The sequence below is a fragment of the Dendrobates tinctorius genome, unplaced genomic scaffold (assembly GCF_039654945.1).
Source record: "Dendrobates tinctorius isolate UK_male_01 unplaced genomic scaffold, ASM3965494v1 ptg000129l, whole genome shotgun sequence".
NCBI lineage: Eukaryota > Metazoa > Chordata > Amphibia > Anura > Dendrobatidae > Dendrobates > Dendrobates tinctorius.
The window spans coordinates 11171549-11197531 of record NW_027361797.1 but is presented as its reverse complement, the minus strand read 5'-3'; the positions used below and the strand labels follow the sequence as shown (position 1 = coordinate 11197531).

The 25983-nt window shown below is 41.5% G+C and overlaps 1 protein-coding gene across 5 annotated transcripts in view; it reads right to left on the bottom strand.

Moving 5' to 3' along the window:
- Window positions 1-25983, bottom strand: part of ABAT (4-aminobutyrate aminotransferase) — a 144627-nt gene that overhangs the window by 37306 nt on the left and 81338 nt on the right. For all 5 annotated transcript variants that reach the window (XM_073542809.1, XM_073542805.1, XM_073542807.1 and 2 more), the window contains 4 exons: window positions 12540-12589; window positions 6156-6236; window positions 5930-6022; window positions 5137-5199 (listed from right to left, as the gene is read on the bottom strand). In XM_073542809.1, the coding sequence (XP_073398910.1) occupies window positions 5137-5199; window positions 5930-6022; window positions 6156-6236; window positions 12540-12589 (287 nt within the window). The remainder of the gene's footprint in view (window positions 1-5136; window positions 5200-5929; window positions 6023-6155; window positions 6237-12539; window positions 12590-25983) is intronic.

The window sequence follows — 25983 nt, the reverse complement described above, 5'->3', positions numbered from 1 at the left end:
TTTGGGCGCATGGCAGAGCTTGGAAGAGAAGGAGCACCATTTGACTTTTTCAACACAGAATTGGCTGGAATTGAGATCAGACGCCATGTTGCATTTGGAGAGCCCCTGATGTGCCCAAACAGTGGAAACCCCCCCAATTCTAACTCCAACCCTATCCCCAACACACCCCTAACCCTAATCTCAGCCCTAGCCCTAACCCTAGCAGGAAAATGGAAATAAATACATTTTCTTTATTTTATTATTTTTCCCTAACTAAGGGGGTGATAACGGGGGGGGGTTTGATTTACTATTTATGGCGGTTTTTATGTTTGGCAGCTGTGGAAAGGACACCATTGTAGGCATTTACTACAGGCCGCCTGTGCAAGCCGAAGATATGGATGAACTCTTTATGCATCAGATGGCCAAGTTCTCCAAAAAATATGACATAGTTGTCATGGGAGATTTCAACTATCCAGACATTTGTTGGGAATCTCTCTCAGGCAATACTAACAGGTCAAGGAAATTCTTATCCTCTCTTGCTGACAACTTTATCTTCCAAAAGGTAGGGGAGAAAAGAAGGGGAACTGCTACCTTGGATCTAATCCTTATAAACAGGGAGGAAATGGTTGAGGAGGTAAAAGTGGCTGGGACCCTAGGAGGTAGCGACCATGCTATTTTAGAATTTTGGATTACTAGAGGCGGAAGACCTGTGAAGACTCAGACGTCAAGGTTAGATTTCACAAAGGCAGATTTTAAGGGATTCAGAAAGAGAATTGGAGGGATCCAATGGCTGGATATCCTTAAAGACAAAAATGTCCAGGAAGGATGGGAAATCTTGAAAAATGAAATTCTCAAAGCACAGTTGTTAACAATTCCGAAAAGAGGGAAGAATAGGAAGCATTTAAGGAAACCAGGATGGATGAACACAGAACTTAAGCACATGCTAAAAAGGAAGAAAAAAATGTTTATAAAATGGAAAGAGGGAGGCATATCTAAAGAAGAATATAATGCTGTCTGCAGAACCTGCAGGGCACAAATCAGATTACTAAAGCTGAAAATGAGCTGAGGCTTGCAAGAGATGTCAAAAGCAATAATAAAGGATTTTGGGGATATGTCAAAAGTAAAAGAAAAGACAAAGATGCTATAGGATTTTTACAGGATGAAAATGATGAAATGGTAAGACAGGATGTTGAGAAGGCTGAACTTTTAAATTCCTATTTTGCATCTGTTTTCTCTCAGAAAGGAAATGCAACATCAACTGTTATTCACTGTCCTATTAAGGGAATAGAAGAATCCAGGATATCTATAAACAGAAAGATAGTGAGGAAACACTTAGCTAACCTAAATGAATTCAAGTCTCCAGGTCCAGATGAATTACACCCCAGAGTACTGAAGGAGATAGCAGAAGAAATTTTTGAACCCCTTTCCATAATCTTTGAAAATTCTTGGAGAACAGGAGAAGTGCCAGAAGACTGGAGAAGAGCAAATGTTGTTCCTATCTTCAAAAAGGGGAAGAAGGTGGACCCAGAAAACTATAGGCCGGTGAGTCTGACTTCTATACCAGGAAAGATCTTTGAACAAATTATTAAACAACATGTATGTCAATACCTGGATAAGAATGAAGTGATTAAACAGAGTCAGCATGGGTTTGTAACTAATAAGTCATGTCAGACTAACTTAATTTCCTTCTATGATGGTATCACTGATTGGGTGGATCAAAGAAATGCTGTAGATATAGTATATCTTGACTTCAGCAAAGCATTTGACAAAGTCTCTCATACAATCCTTATTGAAAAAATGATTAAGTATGGAATGGACAAGGCAACTGTTAGGTGGATTCATAACTGGCTTAGTGATCGGACACAAAGAGTGGTCGTAAATGGCTGCACATCCAGTTGGAAGAATGTCTCAAGTGGGGTACCACAGGGCTCTGTCCTGGGCCCTGTATTGTTCAACATCTTTATCAATGATTTAGATGAAGGAATTGAGGGTAAACTGATTAAATTTGCTGATGACACAAAGCTAGGAGGGATAGCTAATACTAGAGAAGAGAGAGAGAGGATTCAAAAAGATTTAAATAAACTGGAGAAGTGGGCAGCAACTAACAGAATGGTTTTTAACAGGGAGAAATGCAAAGTACTACATCTGGGCAATAAAAATGAAAAAAGCATATATAGAATGGGAGGAATAGGGCTAAGTGACAGCACATGTGAAAAAGACTTGGGTATACTAATAGATCACAGACTGAATATGAGTCAATAGTGTGATGCAGCAGCAAAAAAGGCAAATGCAATTCTAGGATGTATTAACAGAAGCATACAGTCTAGATCACGTGAAGTCATTATTTCCCTCTACTCCTCTTTGGTCAGACCTCATCTGGAATATTGTGTCCAGTTTTGGGCACCACATTTTAAAAAAGACATCAACAAACTGGAGCAAGTTCAGAAAAGAGCGACCAGAATGGTGACCGGTCTGCAAACCCTGTCTTATGAGGAAAGGTTGCAGGATTTGGGAATGTTTAGTTTGCAAAAGAGAAGACTGAGAGGAGACTTAATAGCTGTCTACAAATATCTTAAGGGCTGTCACATTGTAGAAGGATCAACTTTATTCTCATTTGCACAAGGAAAGACTAGAAGCAATGGGATGAAACTGAATGGGAGGAGACACAGATTAGATATTAGAAAAAACTTTTTGACAGTTAGAGTGATCAATGAGTGGAACAGGCTGCCACGAGAAGTGGTGAGTTCTCCTTCAATGGAAGTCTTCAAACAGAGGCTGGACAGACATCTGACTGGGATGATTTAGCGAATCCTGCTTTGAGCAGGGGGTTGGACCAGATGGCCCAGGAGGTCCCTTCCAGCTCTACGATTCTATGATTCTATGATATGCTAAAAGACGCTTTTTATTGTAAAAATAGCTTTTGCCTCACCACATATTGAGAGCTATAATTTTTCCATATTTTGACCCACTGAGTCATGTGAGGTCTTATTTTTTGCGGGACGAGTTGACGCTTTTATTGGTATCATGTTCGGGCATGTGACATCTTTTGATCGCTTTTTATTCCGATTTTTGGGACGCAGAATGAACAAAAACCAGCGTTTCATGAATTTCTTTTGGGGGGGTACGGTTACACCATTCCGCGTGCGGTAAAATTAATAAAGCGGTTTTATTCTTCGGGTCAGTACGGTTATAGCGATACCTCATTTATGTCTTTTTTTTATGTTTTGGCGTTTTTATGCAATGAAAACAATTTTATATAAAAAATAATTATTTTTGCATCGCTTTATTCTGCGAGCTATAACTTTTATATTTTTTCACTGATGATGCTGTGTGGCGACTCGTTTTTTGCAGGACAAGATGACGTTTTCAGCGGTACCATGCATATTTATATGCGTCTTTTTGATCGCGTGTTATTGCACTTTTTGTTCAGCGGTATGATAATAAATCATTATTTTTTGCTTTGTTTTTTATTTTTATTTTTTAAGGGGTTCGCTAAAGGGGTTAACTAATGGGACAGTTTTATAGGGCGGGTCGTTACGGATGCGGCGATACCAAATGTGTACTTTTATTGTTTTTTTTTTATTTCCAAAAAATGAATTTATTAGGGAATGGTTTTTTTTTGTTTTTTTTTCAAATTTAGCGATTTTTTAAAAATTATTTTTACACTTTTTTTTTTTTTTTTTTTAACTTTATTACATAGTCCTAGGTGGGACATCACTGTCCTGTGACAAATCGCTGATCTGTCACATCACAGATCACTGACAGATCAGCGATCTGTCACAGGCACTGCACAAGGCTTCCTCCTTGCCTGCGCTTTGCAGGCATGAGGAAGCCAGCTGCCTGCAGGCCCCCGTCACCATCTTGGATTCGGGGACCTGCATGGACGGAGCCCCCCACAGCAGCGCTGCACATTGCGCTGCTGTGGGGGGCTCAGGGAAGCACGGAGGGAGCCCCCTCCTTGCCGATGCTTCCCTTTAACCCCCGGTACACCGCGATCGTGTTTGATCGCGGTGTGCAAGGGGTTAACGTGTCGGGGGCGGTCCGTGACCGCCCCTGACACATTGTGTCGGGTGTCAGCTGTGATCTTCAGCTGACACCCGGCCGCGATCAGCGGCGCTCACCACGTGGGCGCCGCTGATCGCTGAGACGTACTATCCCGTCCCTGGGAATTCAGTCACAGGGCACATGGACGGGATAGTATGTCATATGACAGAAAGGGGTTAATCTAAGCGTCCTGTGCTTAGTTTCATACACACCAGCTGTCATCCTGATCGTTTATTTGAACCGCTCCCGTCAGTCTCAAGCAGTCTGTGACCTGTCGGATGGCTCCAGTGTTTTCTGGGCAAGCGGGAAGCCACTACTCAATTTAAGTCTATGCTAGCCAGAATGCGGTTCTCCTAGCCTTACACTGAGAGCTTGTGACTGTTACCTCTAACTTCCCATCAGTCGGAAGTTGTAATCACAAGATGACGGCACAGGATCGGAGCAACGCCAGGAACAGCTGAAGACAGCAGCTAGTAAGTATACAACTAGGGTCAAGGAACTGTGATTAGTAGCACCACTCCAGCACTGAAATTTATTAAAAAAAAAAACACTGGAAAGGGGCTTTAAGAGGACTGGAAAATAAAGTAAAAAAAAAAATAAAAAAAAATGATATTTGTATTACATTGTTAAAAACCTATCTAAAAATTATTATATTAAAAATAAATAAAAAATAAAACATAAAAAGACCTATACAAGTTTGGTATCCTCACATTTATACTGACCTGTAGAGTGATTTCCGGTCATTTTTCCCACATAATAAACACCTTAAAAACAAAACCCAAACAATTGCGGGGAGGTGTGTGTGTGTGTTTGGGGGAGGTGTTGGCAATTTTAATACACATCTCCCATCTTTCAGTACTATGATAAAACGAACGGCATCACTGAAATCTACCACTCACCTCGAAAAAAAAAAGCAAGCCCTCATACATCTATGTTGGTGAAAAAAATAAAATAAAATTACATAATAAAAGAAAGAAAAAAAAAAAAAAAAAGATGGCTCGTGAAAACGGAGGAAAAAAGAAAAAAAGGAAGCAAAAAAACGGAAGATCGTCTTGTGAGTATTCATTTTCACTGCAGTTTTCATTTAAGATGCATTCTTTTTAGTTATTATACCTGATTCACCATGCAGGAGTCCAGCTCTTCCTTTGTTACATTGCTGTTTCCCCTTTCCTTGTTCTGAAAGACATTCAAGATAACACTTAAAAAACTGTGCGTTGTTCATAGAGAAAAATAGAAATTGTGCAGTTTATTTCTTTTAGTCTATATTTTAGAATACCTTCATTGAGGCGGTCAGGTTTTCAAATTTCCTGTTACTTTATGAATTTTTAGTGTAAATGTAATTGTAATTTATTATTGAGTCCTATGCATGTCCAGCCAGCATGTGACCGCATGTATGCAACTTGCACAGTTATGGTCATACGTCCACTCACCAAGGAATCCTGCCTGTACGCAATTTGAGGTCTCACAAGACTTGAGCCTCAAGCCTGAACAACCCCTAAAGAGTGTATTCATTCTTTCCTCTAAATCACCCTCAAACTAATATATTATAAGTATAGAAATCACATGGGCTGTACTCTGGTCTTCTACATTAAGACTGTGTGACAGTAGCTGTGTAATTATCATCTGCAACTGTGATAGGAGTTTCTGTCCTCCTATCATTATTGCCTACAGAAATGAACAACTAAAGAAGGTAATACTATATATTTATTAGATGAACTAATGTCAGGTTGAACAAACAAAATAGAATGCTACTTTAACTAGGTAATAAATAAATAGTTTGACGCAAAATAGGAAAGATTCAAAAATAATATTACTTTAGATTTTTACATGTAAATCTAAACAAATAGTGTCATTTTTCTTGAAGGAGTACTGGACCCTACATTTCTTTATGCATACTTAAACTTACCCTATACCACATGAATATTAATTTAAATGCATTTTCATTGGAGCATGATCCACAAGACATTGTCATTATTTGGCTCAATCCTTTCGGTCCAACCTATATAAAAGAAAAAAAGAGCTCATAATACCAGGCTGTATCAACAATATCATTCTCTGTATTGATTACATGCCACACACAAAAATACTAGAAATTGCACAGTAAGGACAGATAAATGCTGAAAGACACTTACAGATAACAAGGACTCCTCCAATTTCTCAGTGAAATTCTCAGGGGGCAGGATACCCAGCGCTGGTCTGTTGACGAATGTGCTCTAGGAAAAATTCCACATGTGAGCGTTTCACTGATAATGTCAGTTAAAATTGTCATGTATTCAGTGAGCATTAGTACCAGTACAGTGTGACTGTAATCACTGTGAATGAGCGATTCTCATGGGATGAAATAAGTGAAATTGCAAAGTGGTTGAGTAAAAAAAAACAAAACAAAAAAAAACCTTGCAATTTACTTTTTATTAAAAAAAAGGTCTCTCCATTCTTAAGAACAGAGGAATTTTATATTTTATTGTTGCCTACCTGCCACCGATGCAGTTTACTAACAATGGCCAGTCTCCTAGGCAAGGAGTGCAGTCCTTACAGGCATTTTTTCTATAGAGCTAGTAAACGCTACTCTAAAGCTGTGATGGTAGTGTACTTTTAGCTTTTGATGCAGCCAAATGTAGTTATGCTCTTCAAATGCTGCTGATCTGTACTGTCTATGTCTGGGTTCAGATGGCTTTACTAAGACTTGGACCAACCATACTGGAGGCGGACACCCACCTTGTAGTAGACTGCATTAGGCATAGACGGCAGAGAGGACGTTCATTCTGCTGGCGCCGTTCTAGCCTATGGCCCCGTCAATGCATACATCCAAATCCCGTTTTGATGGGTATTTGGACATAAGCCCCGATGGGAGCCACTGAACGGGTGCCGGAACGTCATGTGGAAGCACCCTAAGGTGAGTTTTACTCATCCTGGCCTATTCTGATGATTAGTATCCATAGCACTATATGAAGTCCACATTTACTGCGGAGATGACTGAATAGTTTACATGATGTGGCTATATTATACAGCATCTCAGTGTAAAATACAGAAACACAAGTCTAAAATAATAGATATTTTAATACGGTAATATGTTACTACATGTTCATACTGTAACTTATTGGTCCAAGCAACTTTGGGTATAAATGTACTGAAATACCTCCTGAGAAGTATAGAAATACAGACCCTGAACAGTGTACAGTAACTTTGTGCAGTGATTCCCATTGTCTATATTACTACAGAAAAACTAGAGCTGCAGATTTGTATCTCACTCTCCCTTCCACTCCATCACCTACTACTACATCTGACAGCAAGGAGAAAGTATAGGGCTGAGGTCATTCCAACCCTCTCCTACAGCACCCTATGACATGAATAATGTCTACAATACTGAAGCCACTAGAGAGCATACAGCACTAGGATTTTTTTCTTCTACATTAAAAACTTTACTTTACACCCTAAGGAACATATAGTAAGAGGGTTTTACAGGGAACAGCACATCAGGTTTTTACTATTGCTGCTAGCAGTATGAGACAGCGGCAGATACCCAGATTCCAGTGATTTATCACTTACTGGGCTGCTTTCTGCAGTTGTGATAAAATACACAGTTTTATCTGCTGTATATAGTGTGTAAGTGATGTGCACTACATGTATATAGTGTGCAAGTCATGTGCGTTATATGTACACTACCATTCAAAAGTTTAGGGTCACTTAGATATTTCCTTATTTTTGAAAGAAAAGCACACTTTTTTTCTAATGAAGCTAACATTAAATGATTCAGAAATACACTCTAGACATTGTTAATGTGGTAAATGACTATTCTAGCTGCAAACATTTGGTTTGTAATGTAATATCTTCATAGGTGTATAGAGGCCCATTTCCTACAACCTTCACTCCAGTGTTCTTATGGTACTTTGTGTTTGCTAACTGTGTAAGAAGGCTAACGGATGGTTAGAATACCCTTGAAAACCCTTGTGCAAGTATGTTAGCACAGCTGAAAACAGTTTGGCTGATTAGAGAAGCTATAAACCTGACCTTCCTTTGAGCTAGTTGAGAATCTGGAGCATTACATTTGTTGGTTCCATTAAACTCTCAAATTGTCCAGAAAAAAAGAACTTTCTTGTGAAACTTAACAGTCTATTCTTGTTCTTAGAAATAAAGGCTATTCCATGCGAGAAATTGCCAAGAAACTAAAGGTTTCCTACAACGGTGTGTATTACTCCCTTCAGAGGAGAGCACAAACAGGCTCTAACCAGAGTAGAAAGAGAAGTGGGAGGCCCCGCTGCACAACTGAGCAACAAGACAAGTACAATAGAGTCTGCAGTTTGAGAAATCGACGCCTCACAGGTCCCCAACTGGCAGTTTCATTAAATAGTACACGCAAAATGCCAGTGTTAAAGTCTACAGTGAAGAGGCGACTCCGGGATGCTGGCCTTCATGGCAGAGTGGCAAAGAAAAAGCCATATCTGAGACTGGCTAAGGAAAAGATTAGCATGGGCAAAAGAACACAGACATTGGACAGAGGAAGACTGGAAAAAAGTGTCATGGACAGGCGAATCCAAGTTTGAGGTATTTGGATTACACAGAAGAACATTTGTGAGGCGCAGAACAACTGTAAATATGCTGGAAGAGCGCCTGACGCCATCTGTCAAGCATGGTGGAGGTAATGTGATGGTCTGGGGTTGCTTTGGTGCTGGTAAAGTGGGAGATTTGTACAAGGTAAAAGGGATTTTGAATAAGGAAGGTTATCCATTTTGCAACGCCATGCCATATCCTGTGGACAGCGCTGGATTGGAGCCAATTTCATCCTACAACAGGACAATGACCCAAAGCACACCTCCAAATAATGCAAGAACTATTTAGGGAAGAAGCAGGCAGCTGGTATTCTATCTGTAATGGAGTGGCCAGCGCAGTCACCAGCTCTCAACCCCATTGAGCTGTTGTGGGAGCAGCTTGACCGTTTGGTACGCAAAAAGTGCCCATCAAGCCAAATCAACTTGTGGGAGGGGCTTCTGGAAGCATGGGGTGAAATTTCTCCAGATTACCTCAGCAAATTAACTGCTAGAATGCCAAAGGTCTGCAATGCTGGAATTGCTGCAAAGGGAGCATTCTGTGACGAAAGCAAAGTTGGAAGGAAAAATTATTTCAAATCTTTTTTTTCGAACCTTGTCAATGTCTGGACTAGATTATAAATTCATTTGGCAACCCATTAGATTAATAAAAGTATGAGTTTTCATGGAAAACACAAAATTGTCTGGGTGACCCCAAACTTTGAACGGTAGTGTATATAGTGTAAGTGATGTCTGCTATATGCATATAATGTATGTGATGCGTTTCTAAGCATCTAATTGAGCATTTTGAGATGCAGTGCAGTCACTGGTGGAAAATATTTATGAAAGTGTATTCTTCTGTGATGGTAAGTATTTATTTCTACATAAATTATACAATGGGTACGGAAAGAATTCAGACCCCTTTAAATTTTTCACTCTGTTTCATTGCAGTCATTTGGTAAATTCAAATAAATTCATTTTTTTTTCTCATTAATGTACACTCTGCACCCGATCTTGACTGAAAAAAACCCAGAAATTTAAAAATTTTTGCAAATTTATTAAAAAAGGAAACCTCAAATATGACAAGGTCATAAGTATTCAGACCCTTTGCTCAGACACCCATATTTAAGTCACATGCTGGTCATTTCCTTGTGATCCTCCTTGAGATGGTTCTACTTCTTCATTGGAGTCCAGCTGTGTTTAATTAAACTGATAGGACTTGATTTGTAAAGGCACACACCTGTCTATATAAGACCTCACAGCTCATGTCAGACCAAATGAGAATCATGAGGTCAAAGGAGCTGGCCAAGGAGCTCAGAGACAGAATTGTGGCAAGGCACAGATCTGGCCAAGGTTACAAAAGAATTTCTGCAGTACTCAAAGTTTCTAAAAGCACAATGGCCTCCATAATCCATAAATGGAAGAAGTTTGGGACAATCAGAAGTCTTCCTAGACCTGGCCTTCCAGCCACACTGAGCAATCGTGGGAGAAGGAGCCTTGGTGAGGGAGAGATTAAGAATCACCCCAAGATCACTGTGGCTGAGCTCCACAGATGCAGTAGGGAGAAGGGAGAAAGTTCCACCAAGTCAACTATCACTGCAGCCCTCCACCAGTCGGGCCTTTATGGCAGAGTGGCCCGACGGAAGCCTCTCCTCAGCGCAAGATATATGAAAGCCCGCATAGAGTTTGCTAAAAAACACATGAAGGACTCCCAGACTATGAGAAATAAGATTCTCTCGTCTGATGAGACGAAGATAGGACTTTTTGGTGATAATTCTAAGCGGTATGTGTGAAGAAAACCAGGCACTGCTCATCACCTGCCCAATACAACTCCAACAGTGAAACATGGTGGTGGCAGCATCATGCTATGGGGGTGTTTTTCAGCTGCAGGGACAGGACGACTGGTTGCCATTGAAGGAAACATGAATGCGGCCAAGTACAGAGATATCCTGGATGAAAACCTCTTCAGTGCTCTGGACCTCAGACTTGGCCGAAGGTTATTATTATTTTACTCATTTATTAGAGCCATTAATTCCACAGCGCTTTACGACATTGGCACTGTCCCCGATGGGGATCACAATCTAAATTCCCTATCAGTATGTCTTTGGAATGTGGGAAGAAACCGGAAAACCCGGTGGAAACGCACGCAAACACGGCGAGAACATACAAACTCTTTGCAGATGTTGTCCTTGGTGGGATTTGAACCAAGGACCCCAGCGCTGCAAGGCTCCTGTGCTAACCACTGAGCCACCGTGCTCACCTTCCAACAAGGCAATGACCTTAAGCGCACAACTAAAATAACAAAGGAGTGGCTTCAGAACAACTCTGCACCATTCTTGACTGGCCCAGCCAGAGCCCTGACCTAAACCCAATTGAGCATCTCTGGAGAGATCTGAAAATGTCTGTCCACCAACGTTCACCATCCATCCTGACGGAACTGGAGAGAATCTGCAAGGAAGAATGGCAGAGGATCCCCAAATCCAGGTGGGAAAAACTCTTGTTGCATCATTCCCAAGAAGACTCATTTCTGTACTAGCTCAAAAGGGTGCTTCTACTCAATACTGAGCAAAGGGTCTGAATACTTATGACCATGTGATATTTCAGTTTTTCTTTTAATAAATTTGCAAAGATTTCTACATTTGTTTTATTTTTTCAGTCAAGATGGGGTGCAGAGTGTACATTAATGAGAAAAAAAAATGAACTTTTCTGAATTTACCAAATGGCTGCAATGAAACAGTGAAAAATTTAAAGTGGTCTGAATACTTTCCGTACCCACTGTATATATTTAAGCTAAAGGACATTTTACATTTTTGTGTGTGGGCACTGGAGGTATTCTTTATGATCAGGTAGAGCATTTGTTTCTCCATAAGAGTGAGATCCCCCAGTCCTCTTGCTCCCTGTTACTGTGCAATCATCGGTGTTCCTGCTCTAATACACGGCTCTTTCAGTGGAGCATATATTAAAGACAAAACGGCTGCCTGGTGTGACATGAATATGGAGTTCTATTAGCGAGTATCGCCTTTGTAAGAATATTTTGCACAGCATGACAAAATGATATAAAAAGTTCTCGGTTATTAAAAACTGTATTGGAACCGTGTGCATATAATAACTGCAGGGAAGGCAAGTGCAAAATCCGACAATCAAGAAATATAATATGAGACAACTTAGGAAATATTCTACTTGTTTTTACAATTATCTCTAAACATCCTGACAAATAATTAAAAGGGAATCTTTCATTGCAAAGTTATTTATTTAAAACAGGTTTTAATATGTTTTTAGGTGGCTATCCAAACAAAAAAAAAAAAATCTTCAAAATTTTTATTTTTTTTCCCACTCTGCTCACTGTAACGTGTATAGTTTTCAAGGTCTTGCCTGTCAGCTTTACTATACAGAATCAGTCAGAGTCAGCAGAGTCATTTCATTATCATAAATGATTGGGAACATTAGTGACAGCTGTGTTGTATTGCTGGAAGCCTAGATAAGGCAGGATTGAACCATTTTACACTATACAGGCAGGCTGTGCATGTAGCGCTTTTGAAATTCCCCGGCCATGAGTGGACTACACACCATCAATTACTGACCACTGCAGAGGTCTATGAAATATTTCTGTCACTTCAGATCCATAATCGCACACATCCTGCTATAAAGAAATCTCAGTACTCGAGTGCAACTATACAATCTGTTTTCAGCTTTTAAAAATAAACCATATAAAAAAGAAATAAAAAAAACACCTATTCTGCTCTATCTTCTAAATAAAACCAAGTTAAATACATGGAATGATACCTTTAAATGCAGCTGGGTACTATTTTTAATTATTTTCTTGCCCTACATGTTATAGGATATGGTTGGATTACACTGCATCCAGTCCCATCAGATCTCATTTATGTGGCATGTGTGCTGAATATTAATACAATCAGATGATAACCTTGACAAAGAACCAAGATGATAATCATTCACTTAACACATTGTCACATAAAAGTGGTGAAGATTTACCAGGTTTTGTGGCTGTTGCATTATTTTTATTAGGGCTGGATGGTTATAACCTGAAAAATACAATACATAGAAAATTAACCACGTTAACAAATTTATATATGCATACACCCGTGCGTGAGCGTGTGCATATACACATGCTATAGGTTTCTTTCGTCCATATTCATTGTGATACACAACATTGTAACAAACAGCACAGTAACTACTTTTCACTCTTTAACCCCTTCACCCCCCCAAGGGTGGTTTGCACGTTCATGACCGGGCCAATTTTTACAATTCTGACCACTGTCCCTTTATGAGGTCATAACTCTGGAACGCTTCCATGGATCCCGGTGATTCTGACATTGTTTTCTCGTGACATATTGTACTTCATGTTAGTGGTAAAATTTCATTCAAATAACTTGCGTTTATTTGTGAAAAAAACGGAAATTTGGCAAAAATTTTGAAAATGTCGCAATTTTCCAACTTTGAATTTTTATGCCCTTAAATCACAGAGATACGGCACACAAAAAACTTGATAACTAACATTTCCCACATGTTTACTTTACATCAGCACAATTTTGGAACCAAAATTTTTTTTTGTTAGGAAGTTATAAGGGTTAAAAGTTGACCAGCGATTTCTCATTTTTACAACACCATTTTATTTTTAGGACCACATCACATTTGAAGTCAATTTGAGGGGTCTATATGATAGAAAATACCCAAAAGTGACACCGTTCTAAAAACTGCACCCCTTAAGGTGCTCAAAACCACATTCAAGAAGTTTATTAACCCTTTAGGTGCGTCACAGGAATTTTTTTTGAATATTTTAAAAAAAATGAACATCTAACTTTTTTTCACAAAAAAAATACTTCAGGTTCAATTTTTTTTATTTTACCAAGGGTAACAGGAGAAATTGGACTGCAAAAGTTATTGTGCAATTTGTCCTGAGTACGCTGATACCTGATTTGTGGGGGGGAACGACTGTTTCGGCGCATGGCAGAGCTCAGAATGGAAGGAGCGCCGTTTGACTTTTTCAATGCAAAATTGGCTGGAATTCAGATCGGACGCCATGTCACGTTTGGAGAGTCCCTGATGTACCTAAACAGTGGAAACCCCGTACAAGTGACCCCATTTTGGAAACTAGACCCCCCCAAGGAACTTATCTAGATATGTGGTGAGAACTTTGAACCCTGAAGGGCTTTACAGAAGTTTATAACGTACAGCGGTACAATTAAAAAATCATATTTTTTTCCACAAAAATGATCTTTTCACCCTCAATTCTTATTTTTCCAAGGGTAACAGCACCCTAAAAGTTATTGTGAAATTTGTCCTGAGTATGCTGATACCCCACATGTGGGGGTAAACCACTATTTGGGCGCATGGCAGAGCTCGGAAGGGAAGCAGCGCCATTTGACATTTTTGGCTGGAATTGAGATCGGACATCATGTCGCGATTGGAAAACCCCTGATGTACCAAAACAGTGGAAACCCCCCACAAATGACACCATTTTGGAAACTAGACCCCCTAGGGAACTTATCTAGATGTGTGGTGAGAACTTTGAACCCCCAAGGGCTTTACAGAAGTTTATAACATAAAGCCGTACAATTAAAAAATCATATTTTTTCCACAAAAATGATCTTTTCACCCTCAATTCTTATTTTTCCAAGGGTAACAGCACCCTAAAAGTTATTGTGCAATTTGTCCTGAGTACGCTGATACCCCACATGTGGGGGTAAACCACTATTTGGGCGCATGGCAGAGCTCGGAAGGGAAGCAGCGCCATTTGACGTTTTTGGCTGGAATTGAGATCGGACACCATGTCGCGATTGGAAAACCCCTGATGTACCTAAACAGTGGAAACCCCCCCACAAATGACACCATTTTGGAAACTAGACCCCCTAAGGAACTTATCTAGATGTGTGGTGAGCACTTTGAACCCCCAAGGGCTTCACAGAAGTTTATAATGCCAGGGCATGAAAATAAAAAAATCGTATTTTTTCCACAAACATGATCAATTAGTCCCCAATTTTTTTATTTTCCTAAGGGTAGCAGGAGAAATTGAACCCCAAAAGTTGTTGTCCAATTTGTCCTGAGTAAGCTGACACCCCATATGTGGGAGAAAACTACTGTATGGACACACGTCAGGGCTCGGAAGGGAAGTAGTGACGTTTTGGAATGCAGACATTGATGGAATGGTCTGCGGGTGTCATGTTGCCTTTGGAGAGCCCCTAATGTACCTAAACAGTGGAAACCCCCCACAAATGACCCCATTTTGGAAACGAGAACCCCTAAGGAACTTATCTAGATGTGTGGTGAGCACTTTGAACCCCCAAGGGCTTCACAGAAGTTTATAATGCCCGGGCATGAAAATAAAAAAATCGTATTTTTTCCACAAACATGATCAAATAGTCCCCAATTTTTTTATTTTCCCAAGGGTAACAGGAGAAATTGAACCCCAAAAGTTGTTGTCCAATTTGTCATGAGTACGCTGACACCCTATATGTGGGAGAAAACTACCGTATGGACACACGTCGGGGCTCGGAAGGGAAGCAGTGCCATTTTGGAATGCAGACTTTGATGGAATGGTCTGCGGGTGTCATGTGCGTTTGGAGAGCCCCTGATGTACCTAAACTATTGAAACTCCCCACAAGTGACCCCATTTTGGACACTAGACCCCCCCACGGAACTTATCTAGATGTGTGGTGAGCATTTTGAACCCCCAAGTGCTTCACAGAAGTTTAAAACGCTCGGACGTGAAAATAAAAAAATCATTTTTTTCCACAAAAATGATATTTTTGCCCCCAATTTTTTATTTTGCTAAGGGTAACAGGAGAAATTGGACCCCAAAAATTGTTTTGCAATTTGTCCTGAGTAGGCTGATACCCTACATGTGGGGGTAAAACACTGTTTGGGCACATGGCAGAGCTTGGAAGGGAAGGAGCACCATATGACTTTTTCAACTCAGAATTGGCTGGAATTGAGATCAGACGCAATGTTGCATTTGGAGAGCCCCTGATGTGCCCAAACAGTGGAAACCCCCAATTCTAACTCCAACCCGAACCCCAACACACCCCTAACCCTAATCTCAGCCCTAGCCCTAACCCTAACCCAAGCCCTAACACTAGCCCTAACCCTAACCCTAGCCCTAACCCTAATGGAAAAATGGAAATAAATACATTTTTTTAATTTTATTATTTTTCCCTAACTAAGGGGGTGATAACGGGGGGTTTGATTTACTATTTATGGCGGTTTTTATTTTTGGCAGCTGTCGCACGCTAAAAGACGCTTTTCATTGTAAAAATAGTTTTTGCATCACCACATATTGAGAGCTATAATTTTTCCGTATTTTGACACACCGAGTCATGTGAGGTCTTATTTTTTGCGGGACCAGTTGACGTTTTTATTGGTACCATTTTCGGGCACGTGACATTTTTTGATCGCTTTTTATTCCGATTTTTGGGACGCAGAATGAACAAAAACCAGCGTTTTATGTATTTCTTTTGGGGGAGTGCGTTTACACCGTTCCGCGTGCGGTAAAATTGATAAAGCGGTTTTATTCTTCGGGTCAGTACGGTTACAGCGATACCTCATTTAGGTAGTTTTTTTATGTTTTGTCGGTTTTATGCAATGATAACTATTTTATATAAAAAATAATTATTTTTGCATCGCTTTATTCTGCGAGCTATAACTTTTTTATTTTTTCGCTGATGATGCTGTGTGGCGGCTCGTTTTTTGCGGGACAAGATGACGTTTTCAGCGGTACCATGGTTATTTATATGCGTCTTTTTGATCGCGCGTTATTACACTTTTTGTTTGGCGGTATGATAATAAATCATTTTTTGCTTCGTTTTTTATTTGTATTTTTTAAGGGGTTCGCTAAAGGGGTTAACTAATGGGACAGTTTTATAGGGCGGGTCATTACGGACGCGGCGATACCTAATATGTGTACTTTTATTGTTTTGGGGGTTTTTTATTTTCAAAAAATGAAAATATTGGGGAATATTTTTTTTTTTTTTACTAATTTATTTGGCGATTTTTTTAAAATTATTTTTACACTTTTTTTTATTTTTTTTTTTACTTTATTACATAGTCCTAGGTGGGACATCACTGTCCTGTGACAGATCGCTGATCTGTCACATCACAGATCACTGTGACAGATCAGCAATCTGTCACAGGCATTGAAGACTTCCTCTTGCCTGCGCTTTGCAGGCACTGAGGAAGTCAGCTTCCTGCAGGCCCCCGAAGGCCCCCGTCGCCATCTTGGATTCGGGGGCCTGGAGGAAAGGAGCCCCCGCAGCAGCGCTGCACATTGCGCTGCCATGGGGGGCTCAGGGAAGCACGGAGGGAGCCCCCTCCCTGCCGATGCTTCCCTTTAACTCCCGGTACACCGCGATCGTGTTTGATCGCGGTGTGCAAGGGGTTAACGTGTCGGGGGCGGTCCGTGACCGCCCCTGACACATTGTGCCGGGTGTCAGCTGTGATAATCAGCTGACACCCGGCCGCGATCAGCGGCGCTCACCACGTGGGCGCCGCTGATCGCGGTAGACGTACTATCCCGTCCATGGGCATAGGGGCCCGAGTCCCATGGACGGGATAGTACGTCGGATGTCAGGAAGGGGTTAATTAGGCAGACTGACTGAGGTTTGTAGAAGAATATTCAGAATTGAGAGTCCTCAGAGGTTGATGCCTTTTAACGGCTAACTGAAAAGATGGTAACACATTGCAAGCTTTCCAGACTACTCAGGTCTCTTCATCAGGCATTGACTAATACAAAATCTGAAGAATCACATATTTATGCACAGCACAGAAAAAAAAGCAATAGATAAGACAAGTGACGTAAAGCAGAACTATCATTATGGGAGAGGGATAAACATAATTATTGGACTAGTTCATAGATAAGGAGTGAAAGTTTTATTATCCTTTGATTGGAGTCTCCTAATGTGTTGCGATGCCCCCACAAGGTCTTAGGAGCAAATTCCTAAAATTGATTTAAAAAGAAATAAATCCATGCGACACATTCATTTCTGCATTGAGCGTGTCAAAGGTCGTCATGAGCTTGCACTCCCAGACTCTTCTCTCTCTCTGAGATGTGAAGTTACCTTTCAATACCAGTAATTTCATATCTATGGTGCTGTGATCAGGCATACAAAAATGTTTTGCCACAGGTAGATCCATTCTTTTTTCTCTTATTGTGTGACGATGAGAATTCATCCTTGTTCTCAGTTTTTGCACGGTCTCCCCCACATACAGAGCCCCAGTTGGACATTTAGTCCAAATAATTAAGTACACCACATTAGTTGTGATGCAGCTGAAAGTATCTTGGATCTTGTAGTCCTGATGTGAGTTGGGGATCTTTATCTTGTCCGTGGTCATTATAAATGGACAGGTTTTACATTTTTTTCTGGTTGCAAGGAAAGGTTCCTGCAGCTGTTGGGGGGGACAGGGAGCTTCGGACAATGATGCTTCTTAGATTTGGGGGCTGCCTAAAACACAGTACTGGAGCGGTCTGGAAACATGGATGGTATTCGGGCGGCTCTTGTAATTTGGTTTTGAATTGTTCTTGGATGGTAGCCCCGATTCAAAAAGGTCTTTATCTTGTCCTTGGTCATTATAAATGGACAGGTTTAAATGGAAAGGAAAAAAATTAAAACCTGACCATTTATAATGACCACGGACAAGATAAAGATCCCCAATTCACATTAGGACTACAAGATCCCAGGTACTTTCAGCTGCATTACATCTAGTGTGGAGTACTTAATTATTTGTACTAAATGTCCAACTGGGGGTCTGTATGTGGGGGAGACAGGGCAAAAGCTTAGAACAAGGATGAATTCTCGTCACACAATGAGAAAAAAAGAATGGATCTACCTGTGGCAAAACATTTTTGTATGCCTGATCACAGCACCATACGACCCTTGACACTCTCAATGCGGGAATGAATGTGTCGCATGGATTTATGTCTTTTTACATCAATTAAGGAATTTGCTCCTAAGACCTTGTGGGGGCATCACAACACATTAGGAGACCCCAATCAAAGGACAATAAAACTTACACTCCTTATCTATGAACTGGTCCAATATTTATGTTTATCCCTCTCCCATAATGATCGTTCTGCTTCACGTCACTTGTCTTATCTATTACATTATTTCTGTGCTGTGCATAAATATGTGATTCTTCAGATGTTGTATTAGTCTATGCCTGATGAAGAGACCTGAGTAGTCTCAAAAGCTTGCAATTTGTTACCATCTTTTCAGTTACACATTAAAAGGTATCAAAGACTTAGGACTCTCAATTCTGAATATTCTTCTATCTACTGGCTAACACGGTACAAAGATATACATCTTTCCTGTATCAAAATACAGGTTTGTAGACACCTGTGATGATTGTTTCAGGACACACTTTGGATTAACATGTCCCTATGGTTAAATAATTTTCCAATTTTTCTAGGAATATCATCATTTTTATCCTTGCCATTTTCACTATTTTTTTTAATATTTTTTCTGTTGAACAGTAATCAAAATTGTAAATGTGTGTGTGTCTCTTTCTTGGTGGTGCTTCCTATAAGCCATGCGTCTTGTTGCTTACGGGGGTGGTGGCTGCAGTGAAGTGGAGACCCAGGGTCGCTGCTGGAGGAAGCAGGAGGGGGTGATGCTGCAGGCTGGGATGAGGGTCTGTTCCAATGTGCGGCACACTGCTGCAGGTGTCCGGTATTGCGGGGGGGTTTGGCGGTGCTGCTGCGGGTGTCTGATGCTGCGGGTGTCTGATGCTGCGGGGCTCTGCCGACATTTTGTGAAAAGTCAGAGCCCCCGCAGTTCCATGGTTTCCTGTGCGGTGGAATCCAGGAAAATGGCCACCGGGAGCAGCGCATGCGCAGATGGATATCTTGGCACCAAGATCTCAGGAGAGGAGATGAGATCTTGGTGCCGAGATCTCCATCTGCGCCACCCGCGGCGGCCATTTTCCCCAAGGTCCACCGCACAGGGAACCATGGAACTGTGGGGGCTCTGGCCTTTCACAAAATGTCGGCAGAGCCCCCGCAGTGGCACCGGGCATCAGCGCCGACACCCCCTCATCCCAGCCTGCAGCGGCGGTACCAGTAAGGTACAGTATATCCGCATTATAAGACGCACCCACATTTTCCCCCCAAATTTGGAGGAAAAAAGAGCATCTTATCTGAAAAATATGGTACATTCACACACATTTTTATGACTACACAACAAATGGAGTGTCCATCCTTTCCCTTCAAAACAGCTTTAACTCTTCCATGAGCACTTGCATGCAGTTTATAAAGGAAATGTTCTACAGCCAAATTGGTTCAGAGACTAAAACCGTTGAACTCAACTTATTTTGTGGTGCTCAAAACAAATATGATGCTTAAATTTGCCAATTGGCTATAATTTTCAAGATCCAGAGGAGGTTATAATTAGTCATGACGAGAGATGAGCGAATTTGATCGGGTCAGGGCTTATTTAGCATTCTATAGCGCTTACTGAATAAGCTGCAGAGGGAACCCAGCTTCCTGGATCGCTCCGGCTGATCAGCTCCACAGCTGCATGTGTCGTGGCTGTGTGACAGGCAGGACTCAAGCATGGAGAGCCTCAAAACATAAGGATCTGGGCTGTAACATGTCCTTAAAGCTTCACTTCTTACATTCGTACCTAGACTTTTTCACACTAAACCGCCTATCAGTGAGTGATGAGCACGGTGAGAGATTTCATCCAGATATTTCAGCTATGGGGAAAAAAATATCAAGGAAAATGGAATCCATCAATGCTTGCAGATAATTGTTGGACAATTGTAAGAGATGATGATCCGATGCAGGAGTACAAGAGACAAGCAAAAAAAAAAAAAAAAAAGTTGTCACTGAATGAGGACCACATTTTGTAGTGTAATTTCCGTAACTATTTTGTAGTGTTCAGACGTGGTTTAATTAAGTTAATTGTTTCCAAGTTTAATAATAAATAAATAGAGGTGTTAATGGTATTATATTATACGTACACGGAGTCTCCTGAGCAGAAATAAAACAAAGTGACATCTAGAGATTGCACACATACGGTGACAGATAATAAATCATTTTACTGAGCACTAGGCGAGGCCACTGACCGCCACCAGGCTGGATTACTGCTGCATCAGATTTCATTTACCAGGGAGAATCCATGATCATGGAGAAATTTAACCCTGTTAAGGCCAGGGCTTCAGCACTAAATGTACAGACACTTTTGAGAGATATTGTGGATATCGTAGTTAACCAGCTTTACATTTCGTTATGTCATCAAAGTAATATTTGCACCGCTTTAATGGTGTTTTAATACCCATTTTATAGAAATGCAGTCTATTTTTGTTAGTTTGTTAATAGTAAAGTATGAAAACATTTTAGTCTGTATTTTAAATACGGCACTTTACTTTGATTTCAATTGGTAATGTACTCGCCCTAGTTTGATCTGACCAACTTAAAGGGGTTGTCCAGACATAGAGTGACGGCGCTGGCAGTGGTGTGATGTATGGGATTTTCATCCTTCTTGCCACATTCCGACTAGACGTGTCTGACCTCACTTAATATACTTGAGAGGCCACGCTAGTAGGCATGTGACCGCATGCATGCAAATCACGTGCTTACAGTCACACGCCCGCTGCAGCACTGGAGAATCCTCGCAGGGCACAGTGCAATGTTTTTTTAACAGATAGCACTCGGCTCTATTGTTATGCTATGGGGCAGTGCCGACAAAAGTATAGTAGATTTGTAATATACAAATATACATTTGTATATATTGGATCTACAATATTAGGAATATTCTACATTACGACCATTGTTCGGTGTGATCAGATGAGATTAAGTTTTGCTTCCTCAAAATAGAAGTCAGCAATTGTAACTCCTAGATCCTGACTTCTGCCGCACGTTAACGGCCCCCTGAATCGTATCTTTCTGCAGCAGGCGGCCGGTTTAATCATCGAATTTGATGAATGTGTCCGAGGCCTATGTAGAGGTTTATTAGCAAGAGCATATATAGCGAATGGAAGCGAGAACGACGATGAATAATGCACCATGCAACGCCATCCGCCATCCAGAATGAGAAAACGTCGTTATTTCACCTAAATGGGTTTTCTACGCAGAAGCTTTAAAAATAAATGTTAAAAAATCTGATTAATATGAAATAAAAGAGACCGCGTAGAGTAGGTCGAGTACCGCCATGCGTTTTCCCTTCTGTGCAGATTATCAGCAGAGAAACGGGGTGCTTCCACGCCGCCTGTGTATTAGGCCGTGTACACACGTAGCGTCAATACTGCGCATTTTCAGATTTTCAGCTCCGTTTTTTACAGAGAGTATCTGCTGCGTTTATTTGCCTGAGCAAAATGGACAGAATTTAATAAAAACTCATGCCCACTGTGCATTTAAAGAAGAAGGTGGAATTGTGCGTATTTTGGTGCTTTTTGTCTCCCTCTATGGAGAGCCTGAAAAAAATAAATAAATAGCACAGTTGCGCTTTTTAAATGCAAATTAAAATCTGAAAAAAAAAAAGCATTAAAAAAAATGACGCTTCAAATTTTCAAAAAAGCATCAAATAAAAGGGGAAGAAACTAAGCAAAAACCACAATTATAAATACTGGATCTCTCGGCGTTATTTTCTGCAGCTGTCCGCACCATTACTCGCAATGACCACTTTCTCTGATTGTTGCGATTTCCTCTATATTTGATGCAGATTTCAAGCAGTGTTCTTAATAAGTTTTTCTAGTAGAGAAGGATGCAATAAAATACAAACAGCTGGCAAAAGTGTTCATGAAATCACATCCACTTTGCTGGGACACTACATAGGAACTTTGCTTTATTGTGTATTTGTGTGTGGACACCTGCAGAAAACATATGGATAAAAAGTAGCAAAAAACCACCAAACAGTAATTACGCTACATGTGAATACAGCCTTAGGCTGGTTTCACATTAGCGCATTTTCAGCGCGTGCACGGCCGGGGGTAGCTCCGCCCCTGAGCCGGCTCTCTGCCCGGCGTGCCCGCCCCTTCCTTGTAGCGCCGCCTCCTAGCGGACAGCGGCGCCTGCGATCGGCGCACCCTATCTTTAGCATAGGGTGCGCCGATCGTGCGCAGGCCGTGCGCTAGTTGCGCTTTGACCTGCGCTGCGCACTTTTGACGGTGCGCCGTGCGCGCCAAAATCAAACTTTTCGGATTTTGGCGCGCACGGCGCACCGTCAAAAGTGCGCAGCGCAGGTCAAAGCGCAACTAGCGCACGGCCTGCGCACGATCTGCGCACCCTATGCTAAAGATAGGGTGCGCCGATCGCAGGCGCCGCTGTCCGCTAGTAGGCGGCGCTACAAGCAAGGGGCGGGCACGCCAGGCAGAGAGCCGGCTCGGGGGCGGAGCTACCCCCGGCCGTGCGCGCGCTGAAAATGCGCTAATGTGAAACCAGCCTTAGTCCCCCAACACATGTCCTTATGGGGGACTAGTGAGATCCATGGTCCATGTGCCACCCGTTATCAGCTTGCTGTCCATGTGTCACATCCGTGTGCCGTCCTTGTGTCCGTGATACCCATTCCGGCAACTGGTAAAAGCACCTGGTCATGCTGATCCCAGGAGAGCTGCCTTCAGCATCAGGCACATCATTGTCACTTGGTCTCCCTGAGAGCAGCGCAAACAAGTGACAATGATGGGAGTTGTATTCAGCACATGCTGTGTAAAATAAATAATTATATTAAAAAGAATGGGTGGGCTCCTGCGTAATTTTGATAACCACCCAAGGGAAAGCCCAAGATTGGGGGCTGATGTTACTAATCTGGGAAAGGGGACAATATCCCAAAAGGTTCCCAACCGACATCAACCCTACAAATATTACCCCACTTGTCACCGCACCCTGGCAAGTGGGAAGAGTGAAGCTAAGTGCCAGATTTGGCGCATCTTATGGATGTGCCATCTCTGGCCCCTTCCTAAGCTATTAATATCAACCCTCAGCTGTCTAGCTCACCCTTTGCTGGTTTGAATTTATAAGGGGGACCCTATGTCTTTTTTTCTGTGGTCCTCCGTAAATTCACCAGTAAATTCTAATCAAACAGCTCTGCGCTGTTATTAATAGCCCGGGAACCTTATGGGATATTGCCCCTTTTTCCAGATTAATAACATCAGTCCCCAGATGTGTACTTTCCCTCTGCTGGTTATGAAAATTATGCGGGAGCCCACAACATTTTTTTTTTTTCAATTTAATTATTTTACACAGAGGTACACAGCAGGTGCTGAATACAACTCTAATTGTCACCTGGTCGCGCTGATGACAGGGAGATTATGATTCCACCAGCGGCTGTTGCAGGCATATGTCAAAGAATGGATTTACACAGACTAATGGGACTACATGGCATGAGACACCTAGTCTTGTAGTAATAAACTCCTGCAGATAAAACACTGATTGTATTGAAACAACAACACAGCCCAGTAAGTGACACATCACTAGGGTCCGGCTCTTGGCTGATATCATACCATATGAAAACAACAAACATTAGGCCCTAAATACTGCGGGGAAAAAAGAAGCAACAATTATATGAATATCCAAAAGAGAAAAGAAAAGTGAGAGCTCTTTATACCAGAACTATCTATCGCCAAAGCAATGTTATGTCCCTAAATTTACAGCGATATATTATTCATCCCCCCGTGCAGACTTCTGAAGTACATTGGAAATCAATAAATAAAATAGCAGGAAGCCACGCGGAGTTCTTACAGCGCCATCCTTATTGTCAAGTGTTTGTTGTACAAGTCTATGCAAATCAGCTCATTTTTAAAATGCCAAGCAGATGGGATATGAAGAGCTTTATTCCCATTCACCGGCTATTGACGGCGCCTTTATGTACAATATGCCAGATTTTTTTTTTATAAGGTTGCAGGATATACAGGCAAAATACACTCCTCAAATTTGAAATTGCAACACCATGAAAATAAAGAGGTGAAATTAAGGATTTCACAGGATGGACAGACATGTTCACTGCATACAGATGGTGAATAAAATGGGGAAAAAAAAAAAAAAATTTTCAAAAACATCTGCATTTATTCAGTCTTGAGTATGAGAACCACGTGCAGAACTACACGTCTTGGCTGCTATGAATGAGGTGAATAATGGTTGTTTGAGGAATGTTCTGCCGAGATGAATGCGCTTGGGGAAATCATCACGATCCGCTGTTGGCAGCTCCTTGTGCAATTGCTGACAAATGACATTCCAGATGTGCTCGAACAGAGACAAGTCTGGGGACGCTGTAGGCGATGGTAGCAACATTGGGCCTGATGATGTGGGTGTTGAAAAATGGCTCCTGAGGCTTTGGGGAACTGGCCGTACCCCTAGTTCCACCACAAAATGAATGTAATGCCGAGATGCTACTCTACCTGGAATGAAGACTAGAGGGGTCCGGCTGCTGTACACCACAATTCTGGGTGTAGAATTGGTGCGAGATTCCCTCTTTAACCCTCCTTATGGAGATGCCCATGTGGTCTCATCACCATCGAAGAATGGATCGTTGTGATCCATTCTGTACTGCAAGTGAAATGAGACAACACATAACAAGACCAAGGTGCAAAACAGTGTGCACACAAACCATCTACAGGCATTTGCTTGACATGAGTTTTGCATGCAAATGATAACTAGAGATTGGTCTGGCGACATCGTTGGCAACGCAATGAAGAGGCCAACATGAGGGAACATCAAAGTGTCTCAGGAGCACAATAACTTTGTCAATATCTCTGATCTCAGGCTGTTCCTATAGGAGGCTGGTTCTCAATCTCAGTCCTCCTGCTGCAGGTGATGACACACATTTCTGGTGCTGGCACTTAAACTCCTGGTTTTTCTTTTTGGCCTTGGAATCCTGCTCCTAAGTAAGGGATATGCTAATGATGTCATAATCTTTACTATTCATTGAGGCGCGGAAGGGAATCGGCGGCGGAGCGGATGAGAACAGGTGGGGACTGGAGGTGTCTGGAATGCTAGAATTGTGGTCTTCAAGGTGCAAATAGCAAGGAGAGCTGGAGTGGGAAAATGTGTAATTTCTATGTTCACAAGTGGCCACAGACAGGCCTCAGTTCACAAGATGGGAGCTCAATTTGATTGTATTTTTTTTTTTCTTACATATGGAAAAGTTATAATAAAGAAATTGAAAAGAGCGGATGAGTTGGGATCTCCATCTTCTGACCTGCGGCTTGTCTCTCCTCTGAAAACAGATGCGGATCGGAAGCCCCCGCATTGAGAGAATCCTTTCTCCACTTCGGATTTTGTGAGTGCATTTGCATTCTTCATAAGTCTCAATTGTATTAGCAGCTCTTGCTTCCTTTTCTGTCTTGGGCTAGGCCTAGATGATAAGGATTTGGTGCACCATGGCTAGGGCTTATTTTTAGGAGAGCAGAGCGAGACCTTATTGGAACAGGTGAACGTCTGCTTGCAAATCACTTTGTAACATAGAAGGTTGTCCAAGCATGAATCTCCTGTAAA